Genomic DNA, 20,568 nt, shown 5'->3' on the forward strand with positions numbered 1-20,568 from the left:
GTGCGTAAGGACGAACTTCCCCAACCCACTGAGACCAACACAGTGGAAGCCACTGACAACCGAGCTCTGGGAGCTCGTTCCTACTGGTGACACAGGTGGTGCGCCGATGGTGGATTTTTTGACTGCAGACAGTGCTGCCTCGTTCTGCGATGAGGGATGTGCTGTCTCGACAGACAGCAAAGTTGTGCGACGGTGGCGATGGCAGCAGCAACAGTGACAACGAAATTGACAGTGGCTCCTTGACCCCGACCTCGATGTCCACGCAAAGTGCACTGTCATCGATCGACTCCTTAATTGATTTTATACATGCTAAAGGATTGCCGCCAGTGTTCGCGCAGCAGCTGGAATTCATGATCACCGCGGTTGTGAAGCTGAAGCTGCCGCAAAAGCAAGTGCGATTTCGGACTATTTTGGAGCGCCTAACCCTTGACACGTCATTGGCGCTAGAAATAAAGTTTGTTTTTCACGGCCTACTTTCCACATCATCTATTCTTTAGAGCAAGTAGCGAATTCGAAGCTGCAAAGGTATGTTCCACGTGTTTTTTTTTTAATAACTGCAGTCCAGATATACAGTGCAGTCCACTTATAACGATACCACATATAACGATATATTGGCTATAACGATGGGTCGACATGAGTGTGTCATTTTATGCATTAGGTCTATGGGGAAAAAAACCATTTATAACGATAGGTTATTCACCGCATATCGGATATAACGATCAAAATTTTGCAGTCTGGATGGCGTTTTCCTTGCCAAATAATCGTAACGTTTGCGTTGCTTAGTTCCCTGAAACGAACGATGTCGAGACGAGGCGATGTTTACCTCCGTAAGTTCGTATCTGCCGCCATTACCGCGCAGCGCGTCTCGCCCCGCCCGCGCACGAGTAGGCGCAGCCAACGTTGGCGCAGTGCGCCACAAGATGCCGCTAGCTGCTTCATGCGCGTCGGCCACAGTCGCTCTGAAAGAGAGAGAAAGAGAAAAAAGAAGCGACAAGCAAAGCGGCGCGGTGGCGCCCGTCCCGCGTCTCTCTCGCGATAGCAAGCTGACACCACTGAAGCAGCGTGCAACCAACGGTTCAACCCAGTTCGAAGATGGCGCCGACAAAGCGCAAAGCTGTGTCGCTTGACACGAAGATGGATATTTTGCAGGACTCTCAATGCGGCTTCAAGGTGAGCGCCCTCGTGAAGAAGTATGAGCTCGTCCAGTTAACGATATCAACCATCTTGAAAACCGGGAGCACCGCGATTGTGAAGGCAGGAGCTATCAGCGGCCATTCCGATCAGCGGAAAAGGGGTTAGAGACCCTTTGTACGCCGATGTTGAAGAGGTGCTTTACCAGTGGTTCATCACCAATGGCTTAAAGAAGGCGGGCTTTGTGCGTAAGGACGAACTTCTCCAACCCGCTGAGACCGACCCGGTGGAAGTCGCTGACATAACCGAGCTCTGGGAGTTCGTTCCTACTGGTGACACAGGTGGTGTGTCGAAGGAGGAGTTTTTGACTGCAGACAGTGCTGCCTCGTTCTGCGATGAGGTCACCAACGAGGCGATCGCCGAAGATGTGCCGTCTCGACAGACGCAAAGTTGTGCGCAGTGGCGACGGCATCAGCGACAGTGACAACGAGATTGACAGTGGCTCCTTGACCCCGACCACGATGTCCACGCAAAGTACACTGTCGTCGATCGACTCCTTAATTGATTTTATGCATGCTAAAGGATTGCCGCCAGTGTTCGCGCAGCAGCTGGAATCCATGCACACCGCGGTTGTGAAGCTGAAGCTGCCGCAAAAGCAAGTGCAGATTTCGGACTATTTCGGCGCGCCTAATCCTTGACACGGTCATTGGCGCTAGAAATAAAGTTTGTTTTTCACGGCCTACTGTATACATCATCTATTCTTTAGAGCAAGTAGCAAATTCGAGTTCAGAGCTGCAAAGGTAAACAGCGCAAACGCGTCTAAAATTTTTTTTTTTTTTTTGATAACTGCAGTCCAGATATAGCGATCATCGGTTATAACGATCATATTTTTCGTCTTTATCGATATCGTTATAAGTGGACTGCACTGTAGCGATCATCGGTTGTAATGATCATATTTTTCGTCTTTCTCAATATCGTTATAAGTGGACTGCACTGTATTAATGACTTGATTGATTGATAGATGGACGTATAAAAAAATTTCGAATAGCCCAAACAGACTCTCGCGTCTCCCTTTGGACATGCTCTGCCTTCTGGTGCCGCCGCCGTGAAGTCTGCGCATCCCCGGTGGCACATACCCACATGAAAGACCCACGTCTTTAGACTGCTCCACCTTCAAGATTGGCCCAAGAAAACAACCAGCAGCTAGATACCGGCCAGATAATCGTTACAGAAGAGTCAGTTGAACTCGACAAGCATGCTTCGCAATAAATGTGCCAGTTTGACCAGAACGGTGATGCAATGACAGCAATATCAATGTAGCAAGGGGGGAGAGGTGGGGGAATAACCCGCATTTTGTTTAAAACTTGCCTCGAACGCACGCCTTTTCAGGGGTTGCATCCATATTTCATTCACAAGAATTTACGTTCGGACACAGCACAAAAGCTGCAACAAACATGGCATGGCAAATACTGACAAGCGAAAAACTGTTTTATTGTGATAGCAATCAAACGAATGCTCGAGGCACATTTGCACAGTTGCCACTGGCGTCGATGTTGTCGTGTTGTCCTGCTATCGACGGCGCATGCATGGCTTACACATGGAGGATTAAAAGGCCTCCAGAGATGGGAAATGCATTCAGCTCCAAAAGAGATGAAGTCAAGTAGCCACACCATCATGTTAAGCTCAATCGGCTCTGCCGGACTCAGGGCAACATTCCGACTGCTGCCAGCAGCGCTGTGTGCAGACACATTAGGGTTCCTGCTGAGCAGCTATGCAATTACCCCACCACGGTGAACATCAAGCTAAATTTATGTCATCCTTTCTTCAGACGCTGACCAACGCTGACAGTTTTCGTTTGGTCTCACCTCTCTCACCGTTTGTTGCAGAATTTTTCCCTAAAGCTTAGTGAAACAGTAAAATCGTACAAGCCGGAATTCATAAGCTTGAGGGAAAATTTTAGGGTTGGAAGGTATGCTTACCTATTGGCGTAGCGTCCTTGACTGCTGCCTTGCAGAGCTCAATCCTTGCCGAGTGGATGGGCACGTAACGGTCTTGCATAGACCCGAAGAGCAACACGTGCTTGAAAAATTCCAACCCTGCAACGCGAGAGGAGGCACCATGAGAACAATCTGGCACCACATGTGGCATGATCGATGATATTGCTACATATGTAAGCACAACCAAATAATCTTAATAGAGAGTTGTACATATACATAATTACCCTTCTCAGAATGGTGGGTTACCGGGGGGGGGGGGGGGGGGGCATTCATGTGAGCAGCTGGGTCAGTCTGCTATCTTGGGGTACAGTTTAACCAGGAAGAACACAGAGCTATTATTGCAGTAACTGGCCATATGCTACTTACCGTATTTATTCGAGTCTAGGCTGATAGTTTTTTTTTTTTTTCAAATATAATCACATACCAAACTCTAAGGTAGGTGTAGATTTGAGCATTTTTAAAAACACGCCAGTTTGTAATTGAAAATTATAATCATGGTGGATAGCTAGCGCCATCTAGAAAAGCCAGTATCGCAGCCGCTACTAGCCACGCCATTAGCCAACTGAAGTACACGAGCAACGGCGCCATTTTGACCTGTGTCGTATCGGTAACGTGGCTAAGTATCGGCATGCAGCGTGGCGTTACCATAGTGGCACCAAACAGGCGATGCCACAAATGAAAAGTTGTGCTAGCTACAGACGCATCGTCAAACGTTCAACCTGGCCGTGACTTCAGCATAGATGAGAAAAATGTCCGTCATTGGAGGGGGCAACGAGAGTCACCTTTTGCGTGTGGCACAATAGGGATATGACAGCGATAAGGAAGATAAGCGTGCGATAACAGAAAGGAGCTGTTCACCGAGATCTCGCCGCATTTCGACGCGTACGAGCCGTGCCGCACTGTGTACGCAGGCGCGTCCGCAAGCGTACGAGGCTGGCAGCGAAGATGACTTAGAGAGCTCGGCATGTTCATATTAAATAAATACTGTTTTAATTTTGTGAACGTTTTCCTCACTTTCTTGTTCGGCTTACATTCGAAGTTCTTAAAATTTTTTTTCTGGCGTTGGACATTCAGGGGCCGGCTTAGAATCGGTGCTGGCGTAGATGCGAGTAGATACGGTATCTGCTAGCGTAAAGTGTCAGCAGTGATGCAGTTGACAAACTGCAGTCCCTTTTACTTTATATTGCTTTGACAAGAACACCCACTGAATACAAAAGCGTTTCTCGTGTTATTAGGCAAAGCATCACAACAGGTTGCTACCAGCATTGTTAGTGCCGTCCACATTCACCATAACCTGGCATCTCCGCAAAAAGTCGACTTGTTAAAACTTTTTAATGAGTGCTTTGTGTCAAAACTGTATCGTTGTATCAGTAGAAGCACAGGCCATAGTAGTTAGCTTGAAAACCCACTGATTTGAGAAGATGCCTTTAAAGCTGTTTTCTCGCCCTGCACACTGACAAATTTCTTTTGGCCCTTTTAATGCATCTTCAGTCAAACCATTTTGATACAGCATAGATTAGGCGTTGCAGACACCAAACACGTTGTTTCCAAGAACCTATCTTTCTTGCGATTTTCGCGATACGAACCCCGCATGAGCTGGACATAGTTCTAAGCACCACCGTGGACATTCGTTGCGTATTCAGAAAAACTGCCTAGTGCTAGAGACAAATTTATTTGTATATTTGTGGAGAGGGACAGCAAGCTTAAAGCTTACATCCACTTCCACTCACACTTGGCACTGACGGGGATATTGCCACAAGTGACCAATCGAGAAAGTGGCTGCAAATGGCTTCAGTCAAATCTTGATATGATGAACATCAATAGAACTAATTATTTGATATAACCACGCAGATATAAAATCTGCCTCACCGTTATCTATGTGTAATCATTAAGTGCTTATAACAAATATTGGATATAACAAAGGTGCTGTTGTGTCGGATGCGACTTCATTACAGCGAGGTTTAGTGTTACCGAGTATACCACTGGCAGAAAGATATTGCGGGCGGGTACGAACCAGGCTTCTGGCTGAGCTTGTAGAGGAACGACTGCCGAATGTCAGCCGTGTCCTTCATGGCCAGCTGGAGCAGGGAGCCAGACTTCTTCCACTTCTGCATAAACCACATGCCTGTCGAAGGAAGCGAAAAAAAAATGAGCCGTTGAAACGAGTGGTACACATACCCGCCAACCTGAGAACCCTAAGATTCATGAAATCTCACAGACACGATACTGCCTTTTGTGGTTACATACACATCTCATTAACCGTAGCAAACTTGGAATAGCAAGAAATGCGAAGCAACAGATTGTTTTCATAGATCATAATGACTTTCTCAGCGATCCTCCTAGTGGCAATTTCAACAGGTTCAGCAAGTTGCCTGTATAAACTTGCTCGCAGCAAGTATAACTCTGGCATGAAATCGCCATCAGAAGGTATAAGGACCAACAATGTGAGCTTTTTCACTCATAGTACTTCTCTGTAAAATTTAACCTACCATTAGCAAAGTCATAAACTGAGCCCTAACTTGTAAACTTCACGGAAAATTAATGCGAATTTGCAGATCTGGGCGCAGGATATGAGGTGATCAACACGCACAGCTTGTTTTCCAGCATTCAAAGTCACACAAAAAGTATAATAGCTCTAAAACTCTTGCAAGGAAGCATATTGTGCACTGCTGGCAGGTTTAGCCCGGTGAGTCACTACCTCAGATTGCACAGTCTGTGGAATCGGCCCCACTGACTTGGTGACACAGCACCCAGACACACCAAACATGGCAGGCAGACAAAGAAAGCTCCACTTTATAAATATTGCTATACTTAGTTGATTATAAGGCACCCACAATTATACAGTGTACAGGTGCAGCCAGGGACTCTCTAAAGAACTATGCACACATATCAGAGATGATGCAAAGGACATGTAAGGTTGCAAGCAAGACAGGATCGCATTTCAACTTGATGCAATGTACTTCACCGTGCATGTTATCTGTACAAGTTTATGATGAAACATAATCCTTGGAACGTACTATGATTCTGTGTGTGTGAAGTGATTTTAAAGAGAAATGGAAGAGATAAGTGCAGTGCCGTAACTGTCTCTCACAGGAGGACACCTCAACAGCACTGCACGGGTAAAGGGGTGTGGGGAGAAAAAGATGAAGAGAGGAAAGGAGAAGGCGGGAGGGGCCAACCCTCGTGTGCTCGGGTACGTGGTGTCGCAACGCACCAAACGCCTGCTGACGCAGGCGCCCCTGCGGGGATGCCATACAAGCTACAGTGATCAGTCACTATCATTCCAGACAGCAACACAGCGCTGATAAAAACAGCACAGTGTCCATGTGCTCCTTCTTGTTTTGTCCACTCTGGTAGCACTGTTTTCATAAAATCACAAGCTAACCAGCCCGACAGTCAATCCTCAGCACCCTCAAATCATTATGCCGACCTTGGCATAAACACCGTGACTATGAGTAGTCGGCGCCATCATTTAACCAATCTTTCCTGTGCGCTTGTTGGGTAGAAGGTTTTCTTTAGACCTCATCTTGCGCATTTTCTTCATACGAGTTTCGTCGCAGTGTTGTGTGGATGACCAGTTTATTTTGGTGCCAAGCATTGATGCTGTGTTTTAATGGTGTTATCGTTAGTCCATTTTTCTTCCGACTTGTTCTTTTTCTTGTTGTTGCACTTCTGTGTGTCCTATTTACAATTGATATGTCGTATTTTCTGTAACGAAGTCTTTGTTTTACGCTTGCGATACTCATCTTTGCCAATCACATGCTGACCTGGCCTATGGGCACAAGCTTATTTCACAATTGTCACTGAACTCTACGGGGACCAGAGCTCTGTCGAGCTGAAACGTGCAGCTTAGCCACCATTCAGCAATAGCCCCTTGCTTCTCTGAGAAATAAGAATGCTCAGTCATCTCTTAACTTGACTGCAAATTAGATTACTTGATTTACTTATGATTATAGACTGGAAGTTAAACCTTGCTCAGTCCCTCTAAGAACATGCGCTTTGTCAAGCCATCACAGTTATTTCAAAGTTGTCAATTTCCATACATTGTATTTGTTGCCGTGTTATCACTCATGTGTCAATAAGTGGTTTCATCTGTGCTGTGTGATCAAATCTGCAAAATGTACTGAGTCATGCACTCCGCTGCTCCCCCAGTTTCAGCCAAAAGCTGGCCACGCAACGACCAGCAATCCCCAAGAATCGATTCAATCATCATCAGCATCAACCGATTTTACGTCCATTACAGGATGCAAGGGTTTCCCCCAGTGATATATAATAACTCCAGTCTTGCAGGCGCTGATTCCATTAATATAGTAGACAGCAATAACAGGCTGCTTAGCTCTTCTGTGAAGTTCTTAGGCCGTTTACAAACACAATACCAAGATGTACCCAGGCAACACTCGATGTCAGCAAGACATCTTCGGTATGAATGCTGCGCATATTCTGCAATGTCTTTAGCACGTACTGAGACTGACAACAGCCCAACTGACAAAGGAATCTTCTTTTTGGGTATTTTCTGGGGACAACAGAGTGGGGAGGAGGGGATTGTCCTGAAAATGTTTTGTTGAGCTTAATACTGGTGACAATGAGAGCTAAAAAGTTACCAAGGAAACTGTTGTTATAGTGAGCAATTAACCAATTCTCTTTGATATGGATTTGTTTGTTCCAGCAAATGACATAGCCGTGCCTTTGCCGCACCCACGCATCGCTTGGCCCAGTGCTTACACCAACAAGAGCACCCAGAGGTATGTTGTTTACTCCGACGCATGCAAAGACGTTTAGAAACAGATTACAAGTGGTATGCCAAAGCATCTTACGCAATGAAGTACCCAAACAACCTTGCAAAGTCTGATAATTGAAAACGTACTGAAATGATTCTGAAGAGCTTGTTTTTAGGATGTCCCGAAGATACTACTAGGGTATGGACTAGAGGACTGGGACCGCATGGAGCAGCTAGCTGGACCTAACCGTTGTACTCCTTGTGCGGTGCTCCTGTGGAACGTTCTGTGCGACTGCCACCACTAGTTGACACAGAGACTTTTTGAAGGTGGCACCGCATTCAGAGTTTGACTCGTTGGAGTTGTGGCACATTCTTAGCCTGTGAAAAAAACACCATCCCGCACGTGACGCCCCACGAAAGAGCTGCCAGTGTTTCTGGGGTACCCAGGTTCTGACGAAACTTTGTGACTACCATCTTCATTGCGTATGTGCGTATGTGACTGCATGCGCTGTATGTGGGTTTATGTGATCACTGTGAATACTGCAATTATCACCAAGTACCTGCAGTAGAATGCCAGACAGATAGGCTAGCGTCTCCAGCATATCAATAAAGTTCGTATCTCTCTCTCTAAACGACAGTCTATTGGAGCGGCAGAATGGGTGCCAAGAGACAGAAAGCACAGTCAAGGATGGCAGAGAATTAGGTAAACAGTGTGAAAAATGATACGATGGAAAGGAACACAGACACAGAACTGTGAACCAATGATAGCCGGCGCTGTGTCCACCTTCCTTTCTGCCATACTATTATTTGCACTGTTTGCCTAAAGGATGGAATACGAACTTGCTCAGCAAACTATCCTTCCAGCAACTTAGGCAGTGTGATGAAGTTAGGAAATCTATAGACAGCGGATGGAGGCAGCTGTTGCAAGAAAAGGAGCAAAGGGGAAGTGTCTTTGTCCTGCAGGGGACATAAATTAGGCTGATCATGACAACATTGTGATTTTATCGAGGGGGCCCACTCAGGACACCCCAAGGATGTTAGTGGGTCACCTAAGGTTTGGACAGCCTGCTTTCAGAAGGCAAACCACGCAAAGCCAAAGAATCGATTCGACGTAAACTGACCCATGTTGACGAGACCACTGTTGTTGAACAGCGTGCCGAGGTGAGGGCCTGAGAGTGAGAGGAACGTGCACAGCAGGTTCAGGTAAGGCTTCATCTCGGGTCGAGTCAGCGCACTGCGGATGATGATGTTTCCCAACGAATGACCGATGAAACTGCACAGAAAAGAAGCAGTGTGTAAGTGTTTAAGCATCAACCAAATCAATTCAGTAAAGAAAAGCACGGAACAGTATAGCCCAATTGCAATAACAAGGCACCCCTCAACACCAGCTCCCCCATCTCCTGGTGCACGCACACACGCACACATGCACCACGCACGCTGTGGAATGAGTCTCCAAATTCCATTCCTATTCCACTATGTTGAATGACGCAGTGACAGTTTCGTTCATTTCACTTAATTGGAGTTGGATGTCCAACCCAACCCCCATTCCAGTTATGTCCGTGTACAACAGTTCGTTCTTTCGATTCTGGCAAATTGCCACAAGGTAACAGCTTTAACATTGTGAAGCTTCGGCAGGAAAGTACCCGTCCACGCACATGATGCTCCCAAGGTAACATGTAAACATTCAGGGAAATGAAGTCATTCCATTCCTATTCAATTATGACTGAAATAAAATCGGCAAGGTTCCATTACAATTTCATTTACATACCGAGCTTTAAAAAGAAAAGTCAGCGTGACTCCGAAATCTATTCTATATTCAGAGGTTTCAACTATGCAACTCTGCCACTCACTATACTAGTAACATACCTGCACAAGACCTGTGTCAGTAAAGTAGTAACTTCAACATCAACAGCATCATCAAGGAAGTGTTAGTTTGCACTTCGAAACTTCAATGTGCCCATTAACCATGAATTCGGCAACATCACAAAGAAGAAAAAGAAAGAGTGAGGCCCTTCAATCATGACCACTTCCTTACTTTAGGCACTAGGTTTCACATTATGTGCCTACCTTGCATGTATATAAGTGACAAAAATTATTTATTTGTTGGGTAGGTGTTCGTTTACATGTCTCCGGCTGGTGGGAACCTAAGAGCTGGCTCTTTAGTACTTCATTAAAATTATAGCTTTTAAGTAAGCTCACTGAGACAAAGGCAAACATCAATAGTGAGCCTCATAAGAGACAATAACTCTCACATGAAAGATTATCACATAGGACTTGCCTGATTTTGGTTGGCTTCAGAGCGAACACTTCAATGTGGTAGCTAATTTCAGAAACAAGACGGTCTGTCATGGTTTCAAAATCTTCAAACGTTTCACCCTGTAATGAGAAAAGCAAATAATTAGAACAACGAGCAATAAAATAATTCCCAAGGATTTCTGCTATGTACAATGCTGCTCCATGCCACTCTGGACAGTTCAGACAATTCAGCTTGCATTGCAACTATGGCTGCGCAATTTCCCTTAAGAGTGTGAAAGCAGAAACAATGCACTAGTGATTGGTTTTTCTTTAATACCAGGACACTGTAGGCACCAAGGACAGAAGCCCTGGCAGCGCCCTTATGTGATGCTTTTTTGAACCACAACGCATAAACGTCTTTTTGTTTTGAGTCATTGTTCTAGCAGAAGGGGAAAACAAAACAGAAGTCCACTATACGCTAATTATTGTTGCTGCGCACACGTTTGCATCAGTAGATAAGCAGAATGAAGCCACTGCAATTATAGTACTATGTGCTTAGTTCACAACAGGGTCCCAGATGGTGCCACCAGCAATGCTGCCTGCATCCATATGTCAGTTATTCCAGAACTTTGAGCCTCATTAAGTTGCGCCTGACACAAACATACCTTTATTTGGTATTCATTACAAGCATATATTCATCACCTGCTGATATCAAAAAGAAACATTTCAGATTGCATGGTTATGTACAACAATTCGTTATATTCATGTTAATGTCAAAGTTTGGCTGTAATCCATAAACTGCAGTACATTTGTGGACAGGCCAAAGCTCTGTACTGCTAAAACACTACATTACAATCACTGCAAAAAAGTTCATCACCAGAACAAACTTGTACACAAAATACAATGATGAAGGAATGTGGCGAACTGTTGCTTCCAAACTTTAGTTTAACCTGTCCAGTGGCTGTCAATATTAGTGACAGTGCTACTATGCTATTGGAAATCATTGGAAAAATATGCGAATGAAACATCTGTGCTTCTTTTTTTCTTCTACAAGGATTGTATCAAGGTATATATAGTCCAAGCCTATTAAGGGGACCTTAAAATGGAGCTTCCAACAGTAACACAACTATATGTGATGCTCAGTACAAACACAAAACAAGCCTAATATGAATAACAAACTGCTAGGCAGCTGAATTTCTTTTCTTTTTTCAGCTTGATAATCTTCAGTTCCTCACTCATGCACAACTGAAGAAAAGAAAGAAGTGAAAGAGTCAGTCACCTGATTTCTTTCAGACATGAGGAACTCAAAGTTGACCATGGGCAGGCCCAACTCAAGGTACGTGCGGACTAGTCTCAAATCAGCACTGTTTCCTGCATCAAAAAGGGCAAACGAGAGAAGCAGCATCATTTAGACATTACAGATGACTAGCCCTCAGCAGCTAATACAGTGAGGCAAAATGAAGCAGTTCAAATTATTCATTAAGCACAAGCCGGCTGTTGCGATCTTGCCACTTGGGCACAACAATGTTAAGAAGAAGCACGGGCACAAGAACAACAGACAAAGAAGAAGTAATAATAAGAAGATAGAAGCACGACATGAACATATGGCATTTTTATGGCCCCTGTTCACGAGCACACAATCTTCATCTCAACACTCGTCATTGCACCTGAGAGAGGGCAGTGCCACTACTTGACTAAAGCTGTCATTGTATTCTGTCACCACTCTCCTCTAAAATTCCTGCACTACAACTGCAAAAAAAATTTGAAATTACATTCTGGAGTTTTACATGCCAAAAACCATGATCTGATTATGAGGCATGCAGTAGTTGAGGACTTCAGATTAATCTTGACCCGCTGGGGTGTTCTTCAATGGGTACCACGAGCATCATGAGCATCTTTGCATTCTGCCCCCATCGGAATGTGAATCCCACAGCCTGGACTTGAACCCACGACCTCGAGTTCAACAGCAAAATGTCATAGCCGCTGGGCCACCGTGACGGATAACTACAATTTCATAGCGTGTTCTCAGCGTATGCAAAGGCACAATGAAGTGGAGGCATGTTTCTGAAGCAGTTCCTCATTACAGACCTAGTCAAGCCGAATTTGTGGCTTTCAGTGCCCCTGTCGTCTGTACGTTGTACAGATATGAAATAAAGTTCAAAGTTTCAAGCATTACCAAAGAAGAGAGAGATAACTTATTTGAGAAATGGTAGACAGGTGGGCCTGAGGTAAACGCTCTCTAGCCTACAATGCTATGCTCAGAAGGATGGAAAAAATTAAAAAAAAAAAGGAGCTTACAAGGAGTGACAATGAGATTAGGCAGTAGGATGACACTATACCGAGAGTTTCGAGTAACTTGAACCGAATATTAAAGAAAAACATAGTACACATAGACCAATGGTGTATTCCTTGAAGTCATGTATAATCAGGTGAGTTTAAGTGCAATCGCTTAGGTAATTAGTTAGATTTAAATATGCAGATATTATGGCATTAGTGGTATTTCAAAAGTTTTAAAGGGTGCTCAGAACCACCAAATGAAGTTGCTTCCATCCCTTGATCCTTTACGCTTTTTTTTTTTTCCAGGCTCTGAAGAAACCCCACAAAGAAAAAAAAAATCAAAAGACAACTGAGCACTCCTTATGAGTTATGAATGCAAAAGCATTAATGTCCAATTGAACGTCGCTGAGCGGTCTTTCGAGTTATGAACTCCTCGCGGGAAAGCGAGCGTGTTGAGATGCTTGGCTAACGCCTCCTACATAGCATAAGCACGATGCACTTTGATCCATGACGTCATGTACCTTGCCCGACTGCCACAGGACCTAATAGGGACGCTCCCGAGTGAGCCACGGTGAATGTGACATCACCCCTTTTGTCGCGGCGAGCTTGGCAATAGAAATTTTGATCCAAGCAGCGCGATATCATAAAGCAGAGATGGCAAGCCTACTACCTAAGAGGCGCTGGTCTAATCTAGTGGGTAAAACACTTGCCTTCTGAGCATGGGGGTCGTAGGTTAGAAAATCACTACCACCAATGTTTTTTCATTCAAACTTAGTACCATATTCATTCGAATCTATGCCGATAGATTTTATGAAATAATCATATAGTACCAAACTCTAGGGTCGGCTCAGACTCGAGGATATTAAAAAACGCGCCAATTTGTAATTGAAAATGATAAATATGGTGCACAGCTAGCGTCATCTAGAAAAGTCAACATCGCAGCCGCTATTAGCTGCGTGAGTAGCCAACTGAAGCACAGAGAAAGGACTACTGAAGTAATAGAGCGACGTCGCTATTTTGACCTGCGGGTCATATTGCATGCAGCTTGGCCCATAGCGTGGTGTTATTGTAATGTATGGCAACAAACAGGCGATGCCACTATAGTGCCGCTTTCAAACGGAAAGCTGTGCTATTCGCAGAGGCATCGTCAAACATTTAAGCGGGCAGGACTTCAGCATCGATGAGAAAAACGTCTGTCGTTGGAGGGAGCAACGGGAGACACCTTTTGCATGTGCCGCAACAAGGAGATGACAATGATAAGGCAAATAAGCACGCGATAACAGAGAGGAGCTGTTCACCGAGATCGCGCCACGTTTAGATGTGTGCGAGCCATGCCGCATTGTCTGCGCATGCATGGGTGAGCGTCCGCAAGCGAGCTTGTGGTCTGGGCTACAGCGACAAGTCTAGCAGCGATGATAACATAGAGTGAGCTTGGTATGTTCATATTAAATAAATGCTGTTGTTATTTTGTGAATGCTGTCCTCACTTTTCTGTTTGGCCTACAATTGAGGTAAGTTTTTAAAAATTTTTTCTGGCTTCGGACAGTTGAGGGTTGGCTTAGAATCGGGGCCGGCCTAGATTCGAGTAAATACGGCAATGCGACAGCGTTAAATGCCCCGTGTCGCAGAAACTCAGTCGTCGGCGCCCCACCGTCTAGCGTCGACCGTCTTGTGAGCGAAAAATCATTCTGAACCACGCATGCCCAACTATGCAGGCCCTCCGTGTAGCACAAAGATGTTACTGAAATGAATTGAAGATGCGTCAGAAAGATCATGAAGTACGACTTGCACTCAACCTACAGGCATGATAGCGCTGGATTGTAATTTGAATATACGAGAATGCATAATTCTGTTGAGCGGAAACTCAAACACAAACCCCTCTTCCAGCGTTTCTACCATTCATAGAGTGGCAGCCCGGTTCCTTGCAACACCATCCAGATGGTGCTCACCTCCACACATCCACGGCCCATGCGAGTGGCCGCGCTTCTACCACAAAGCTTGCCTTCATCCATAGTGTTCGCTGCCAGCATATCCCGGTAAACATTACGGTTACATAAGCTGAAGTTACTGGAAAGCCCAGAAGCAGTCAGGGATCTTTGAATGCTATTGCACTCTATGCTTAAAGGCAGAGCTTAAGCATCCTCCGAACATTTTTGTGTTTTCTTTTATACATCAATTTCTTTATAGGATTACCAACACAAACTTGGAACGCAGGCGAGAGCTTGCACGGACAAGGAACACACGGATAACACAGGCTTTCGAGAGCAAGAGTGACGTGGTGTTGTGGCGACGCCCTCTCCCCTCAAGCAACACCTGGTATGCCAGCACAGCAGCAAGTGTTGCCTTTCGCCTGCTCTGCTCCGTCAAGGCGCGCACATGACGTGGTGTCGCAGCCAATGGGAATTTAGGTGCTGTTTTGTTGCTACGGGCACCGGGTTTTTCGCTCAATGGGCCATCTGATGCCCTCGCATCAAAAAAGACACGACAGCACTCTTGTGTCTCTGGGTAGCAATGCTCTTCATCCTGTTTTCGACGAATGAAACCTACGTGCCCATAGTAAAGATACTCAACGAGAGTGTACGCATCCCCCATTCAATGCCTGCCTCTCTCATATTTAGAAGTGTGGCTAATTTTGACCTTCACAATGAAAGCGCTGATGTATGCTGGATGTCATGGCCTATCCTTCTTTTTTTTTGTGATATACAGGCAGACGTCTTTTCTTCAAAAGAAAAGGTAATCCAAGCAGATGCTGCTGAAACCCCCAAAATTAGGTGACCTGGACCGGTATAATGTAAAGTTATTCCAATCAGTTTTTATTCCAAATCAGCCATTAGCCCTCTGTGATAAGTCAAACTGGCTCAGGCTCTGCCCATATGGGAGGACTCCACACCTATATGGGCAGAACCCAAGCCAATTTGACTTATCAGGAAGAGCTAATGGTCGATTTGGAATAAAAACAGATTGGACCAATTTTACCTTATAATGGCCCTGGTGCAGAAATCTACGGGCGAAATTGCCACCAATCTTTCATTTTGGAGTCACTTCTCACTTGCCAATCCTCCACGCACATCAAAAGCAGCCACTCACCTATTACAAAAACAAAATTTACGATTACAGCTTAGCTTAATATTTTTATTTAGTGTTCCTTTAAAGCTTCAAGACAGACCAGCACGCACAGGTAAGCCAATGTGAACACCTTTCAAGAAAATAAATGCCCTTGGCACTTACCATCTAAACCATGCACACATATCACAAGGTGAAGTCCTTCGGGGCTGAACGCTCGTAGGTCGTTATCACACTGAAAGTAGGGCACCGACGATGCCAGCACCGGGAAATCACTGCAACAGGGCAGCAAGCAAGAGAACACTTTAGAAGTTCTGGCGAGTATTTGGGAAACGCTGCCACTCTCTGCTAATGGAGCAGCAAGTGGCTCTGGTTATCTCGACATGGGATGCGAACGCCAACAACTATGGGACTGCATTCATTCACAAGTCACATCTGTCACACATCTGCAACCGCTCTCCCAATTTGCAACTCTGACTTGACACGTAATGCTTCACAGTTCTCCTGTGAACACTGCTGCCACTATTGTACAGTCGACTCCCACTGATTCGACCCTGATGGGACCAATGAAATTGATCAAATTATCCGGCAGGTCGAATTAAACCAGATGCAGAAAAACATGTCAAAACACACTAGTGATTAATTTGGCAACATTTGCACGATTCTAATGCGGGCCAACTGCCTACGTGTCCAAAGAAAAAATGACATTAAAGCTTCTAAACAAAGAAAGAACCTAATCACGCACAATTTTTTGGCAAGAAATATGGGCAAGGGTCTAATGTGATCCACAACGGTGACTGGTTTTACAGTTAGGTTCACCGCAATACATCAGTGTTATGCGGTAAAGCATACGAACGTCGCTAAGGCAGGTTTGGTCTTTTGTCAGATTGTACCAGCACAAGCAATTTTCGACCTAACTTTCTAGGGGGAAAAAAAAGTGTGCGCTAGAACTGCGTAAATACCGTAGTCAAACAATGGGAGAGCTTAAGTTATTGCTCGAAAACTTTCCTAGGGCAGGCGGTAAATGGGCATTTTTGACAGGAGATGACGCACATTCAATGTATTCACTGTCACCTAAGCTTTGCCAAGACAGACGCTTCCACTAAAGCAGTTGCTATGGGGTCACCATAGGGGTCAGGCTCGTGCTGACTGGTCAAGTTCGAATTATCCGGCAAAGGCCACTTTTAGCATTTAAATAACGAAAGTTGGGGCCCACAGAGATGTACAGGTGCCGGCAGGGCTTTTGCCCAGGGTCTTACTAACCGAAAATCAAATTAACCAGAGTCGAATTAATGGATGTCTACTGTACTACAGTCACGAGAAGGACGCAGAATTGGAGGGGCTTAACATGAAAAAGCAGCCAAAAGGGCATGAGAAACGCCACTGTGAAGTGCTCCAGATGAAGTTTAAAGGGACGCTAAAGGCAAATACTAAGTCAAGCTAAAGTGATGGATTAGTGCTACGGAAGCTCTAAGGCATCAGCATTATCGTGGACAGAGCCTTAATAATCTATAAGTCGAGGTAAATGCAGGACATGATTAGAGACTCCCCCGGGATATTCAAGCACTTGCCTTATGACGAAAGCACTCCTCAGTTAAATTCTGTCACTAGTACTCAACTACTCGTGGCAAAACACATGCTCATATTGTATTATAAGATGAAATAAAATACTACATGTCCAGTTCCATTTCATGCTTAGAAAAAAGAACTCATTGAAATTTCCATTGACAACGACTTGGGCGGACGAAAGGTTTCGTTTTCACTCGACTCTGCGCCGCCGATGCTTTCGCGCTTCACTACTTTCCTGATCGCGTAGTGCTGCACTAGTTTTGCTGGCTCGCAAAACTCGCACCAACTCCAAGTAGCAGAGAATTCCACTTCCATGTGAGGTCGCGGGATGCCCGAATTGTCTACGCCACTTGACCAAAAAGCAGCTGCAGCGGCAAAACCACCGCTCTGTCTTGGCTCTGTGCCGCCGTCTGTCGGGGGCCATTTTACTCACTGACAGAAGCAAAGGGCGGTGATGGCATATGCAATGTCACCACTCCCCCGGTTGGGTGGCAGGAGATTTGAATTTCAAAAGTTATTCAGACCCTTCAGATACAATTTTCCCGTAAACTAAGTCTTTTCTTGGCGCGAAACAAGCGTTGCAAGGTTTCTCGAATGGCATTTAAACAGTCCACGTCGACTTAGTATTTGCCTTTAGTGTCCCTTTAAGCACAGAAGGTTTTTTTAATGCGTGCATAAATCTAACACGCAAGTGTATTTGCGCTACACCCTCACTGGTATGCAACCACCATGGCAGGGTATTCAACCCGGAACACCTTATGCTCGACAGTAAAAAAAAAAGTTCACGGAAAAGCTCTGGTGCGTACACGGTCCACGTCAAGACCGACAACATGCTTTCCACAAAAGCAATCACCAAAAGTTTCGCACAATCCAGAGCTGCGATTCACAGAACTTCACACTAACATGAGAAAAATTTGGCCATAGTTAATAATGTCAGCAGATGCTACCATTATGCCTGTTTGGCCAGCAAGAGAATGATCTGCCTAAACAATGCATTTTCTATTAAACTAAGCCCTACTAACCGTTAGGCTAGCTGGTCTGAAAAGCTGACTGGAAAACTAAGTGCAAATAAATAAGACATAGACACATAGAATAGTCGAGAACAAGCACACATGGAACAGACGAGGACAAGCGCTTGTCCTTGTCTGTTCCGCACGTCAATGCCTTATTTATTCGTGCTTAGTTGTCGAGCCACCTTTTCATGTTAACCTTCTTGAAGCCAATTCTGTTTTGAGAACTTGTTATCTGGCAATGATTCCCTTCATTTAGCCTCTATTTGCTATCATTCAACTTTCATTCTCGACATTACAGAGAAAAGCAACTGTTTAAAAGAATAATTTACCTATGGCGAGAGTTGCTGTCCGGACATCAGACTTAGCACATACTAACAAGTTTTCTGTTTTGGCTATTCCGTTACATATACATAACTTGCAGTAAAATGACTTGTCTTGAACATAAAGAAACACTTGTTAAAAAATTATGTGAAGCAACCACATGAGTGCACCTCGGCAAACAATGAAACTGTAATATGCTCTCTCAACAAAGCCACCTCAAATCGTTAAAAAAATTGACATATTACCTATGATTCTTGCTGTGACTAAACAAATGCAGTGCCGGATTGTTTCCCCAGCAATATTAGTTTGAATGGACTAACTGGCAATACGGCTGGCTTCCAATCATTCTACTTGAATAATTCTACCAGCCATGTAACTTGATTGATCGATCAATTAACCAAAGGAAATTTTACTACCTGATTAGGCAAAAATGCATGATGTTCGAAGGTCTAAAAGGTGGCTATGCATGGGTAAAGACTCCTTCTAATTCAAACATTTTGATATTGTTACGTATTTTAATATTTTGAACAAGTTTTACTGTCAGCCATGGTTGAATAATTACAAGTCAACAGCGTGTGGCTACCAATGTAAAAAATCATCATAAATACCACAACTATTACAATCATGAAATCAGATTAGTGAAACAGAAATAGGTACTGACCTGTACCACAGCCAAGGCATGTTTAGGTGTGCACGGAATTCCTCTTTTGCCTTCACAAAGCTGGATAAAAAAATGGAAAACAATGACAAGCATAAGCTTTTACAAAAAACTGCACCAGTCCGCATGATTACAATACCAGGCTGCTCAAATTTTATTTATTTAGTATGATGGAGATCAATGGCAGAAAATTTGTAGACAAGCACCAAGGTAAAATTGAGCAAAGAGGAGCTGTATCCTTGGTCAATCGCTATTGTGGATACAATCCCTTCCAGGAGACTTCGTGTGGCTCGGCACCAGATGAGACAGCATCTACAACACCATTCTTGTTACAGAGCAGACACCGTTGCCATGGGCACGGTGCCATGAACACCGCTGCCTGTAGACACCGACATATCCGGTGCCAGGTCACATGACATCTCGTGAAGAGTGATGGCATCCGAAAATGTTATCAAGAATATTGCTCCAGGACAATACATTGTCCCATTTGCTCATCTTTATCTTAGTTCTCGTATTCAAATTTGTGCTCACTGATCTTTGTTGCACAGCACGAATCAACTAGCCTAACAATGAGTATACAGGTAAAGCCTCTTCAATTTGGCACAACTCAAGCCTCCACTGCAAACTCATACACAACTGAAGATAAAACAGACCAGTGGAGAAGACAGCATCAAAGTGTGCATAAACGTTACAGACCTCAAGTGTTAATAAAGTTCCAAGAAAATACAGAGCCAGAGGATACATTATCTTTGAGATGAACTGCACACTATGATAATACGAACCACCAAAGGACACAATTTCTGCATCCTAAATAACACCTCTAGCGGCCTAGTCAGAACTAATGGAATATACAAAACAAGCTTCTAGCAAAGGACTGTACACCCAGTCATAGCATCAGGCACGTACGCAGGATTTTTTTTCGGGGGGGCCCACCACCTCCATCATCATCATCATCATCATAATCGTAATCATCATCATCATCAGCCTGTTTTATGTCCACTGCAGGACGAAGGCCTCTCCCTGCGATCTCCAATTACCCCTGTCCTGCACCAACCGATTCCAACTAGCGCCCGCGAATTTCCTAATTTCATCGCTCCACCTAGTGTTTTGTCGTCCTCGACTGCGTTTCCCTTCTCTTGGTACCCATTCTGTAACCCTAATGGTCCAACGGTTATCTAACCGGCGCATTACATGACCTGCCCAGCTAGATATTTTCCTCTTGATGTCAATTAGAATATCGTCTATACCCGTTCGCTCTCTGATCCAAACCGCTCTCTTTCTCTCTCTTAACGTTATGCCTAGCAATCTTCGTTCGATCGCTCTTTACGCGGTCCTTAACTTGCTCTCAAGTCTCTGCCCCATATGTCAGCACTGGCAAAATGCACTGATTGTACTACTTACTTTTCAATAATAATGGTAAGCTTCCAGTCAGGAGCTGGCAATGTCTGCCGTATGCGATCCAACCTGTCTTTATTCTTCTGTGAATTTCCTTCTCATGATCAGGGTTCCCTGTGATTAATTGACCTAGGTAAACGTACTCCTTCACAGTCTCTAGTGGCCAACTGGCGATCCTGATCTCTTGTTCCTT

At 44.6% G+C, this 20,568-nt stretch overlaps 1 protein-coding gene across 1 annotated transcript in view; it reads right to left on the reverse strand.

Moving 5' to 3' along the window:
- Window positions 1-20,568, reverse strand: part of LOC126527358 (protein FAM135A-like) — a 57,788-nt gene that overhangs the window by 11,351 nt on the left and 25,869 nt on the right. Inside the window, exons 14-20 of the mRNA XM_055068785.1 lie at window positions 18,984-19,043; window positions 15,585-15,694; window positions 11,360-11,451; window positions 10,124-10,221; window positions 8,967-9,118; window positions 5,143-5,253; window positions 3,111-3,227 (exon numbers count right to left, since the gene is read on the reverse strand). Of these exons, the coding sequence (XP_054924760.1) occupies window positions 3,111-3,227; window positions 5,143-5,253; window positions 8,967-9,118; window positions 10,124-10,221; window positions 11,360-11,451; window positions 15,585-15,694; window positions 18,984-19,043 (740 nt within the window). The remainder of the gene's footprint in view (window positions 1-3,110; window positions 3,228-5,142; window positions 5,254-8,966; window positions 9,119-10,123; window positions 10,222-11,359; window positions 11,452-15,584; window positions 15,695-18,983; window positions 19,044-20,568) is intronic.

This window comes from Dermacentor andersoni, chromosome 9 (genome assembly GCF_023375885.2).
Source record: "Dermacentor andersoni chromosome 9, qqDerAnde1_hic_scaffold, whole genome shotgun sequence".
Classification (NCBI taxonomy): Eukaryota; Metazoa; Arthropoda; class Arachnida; order Ixodida; family Ixodidae; genus Dermacentor; species Dermacentor andersoni.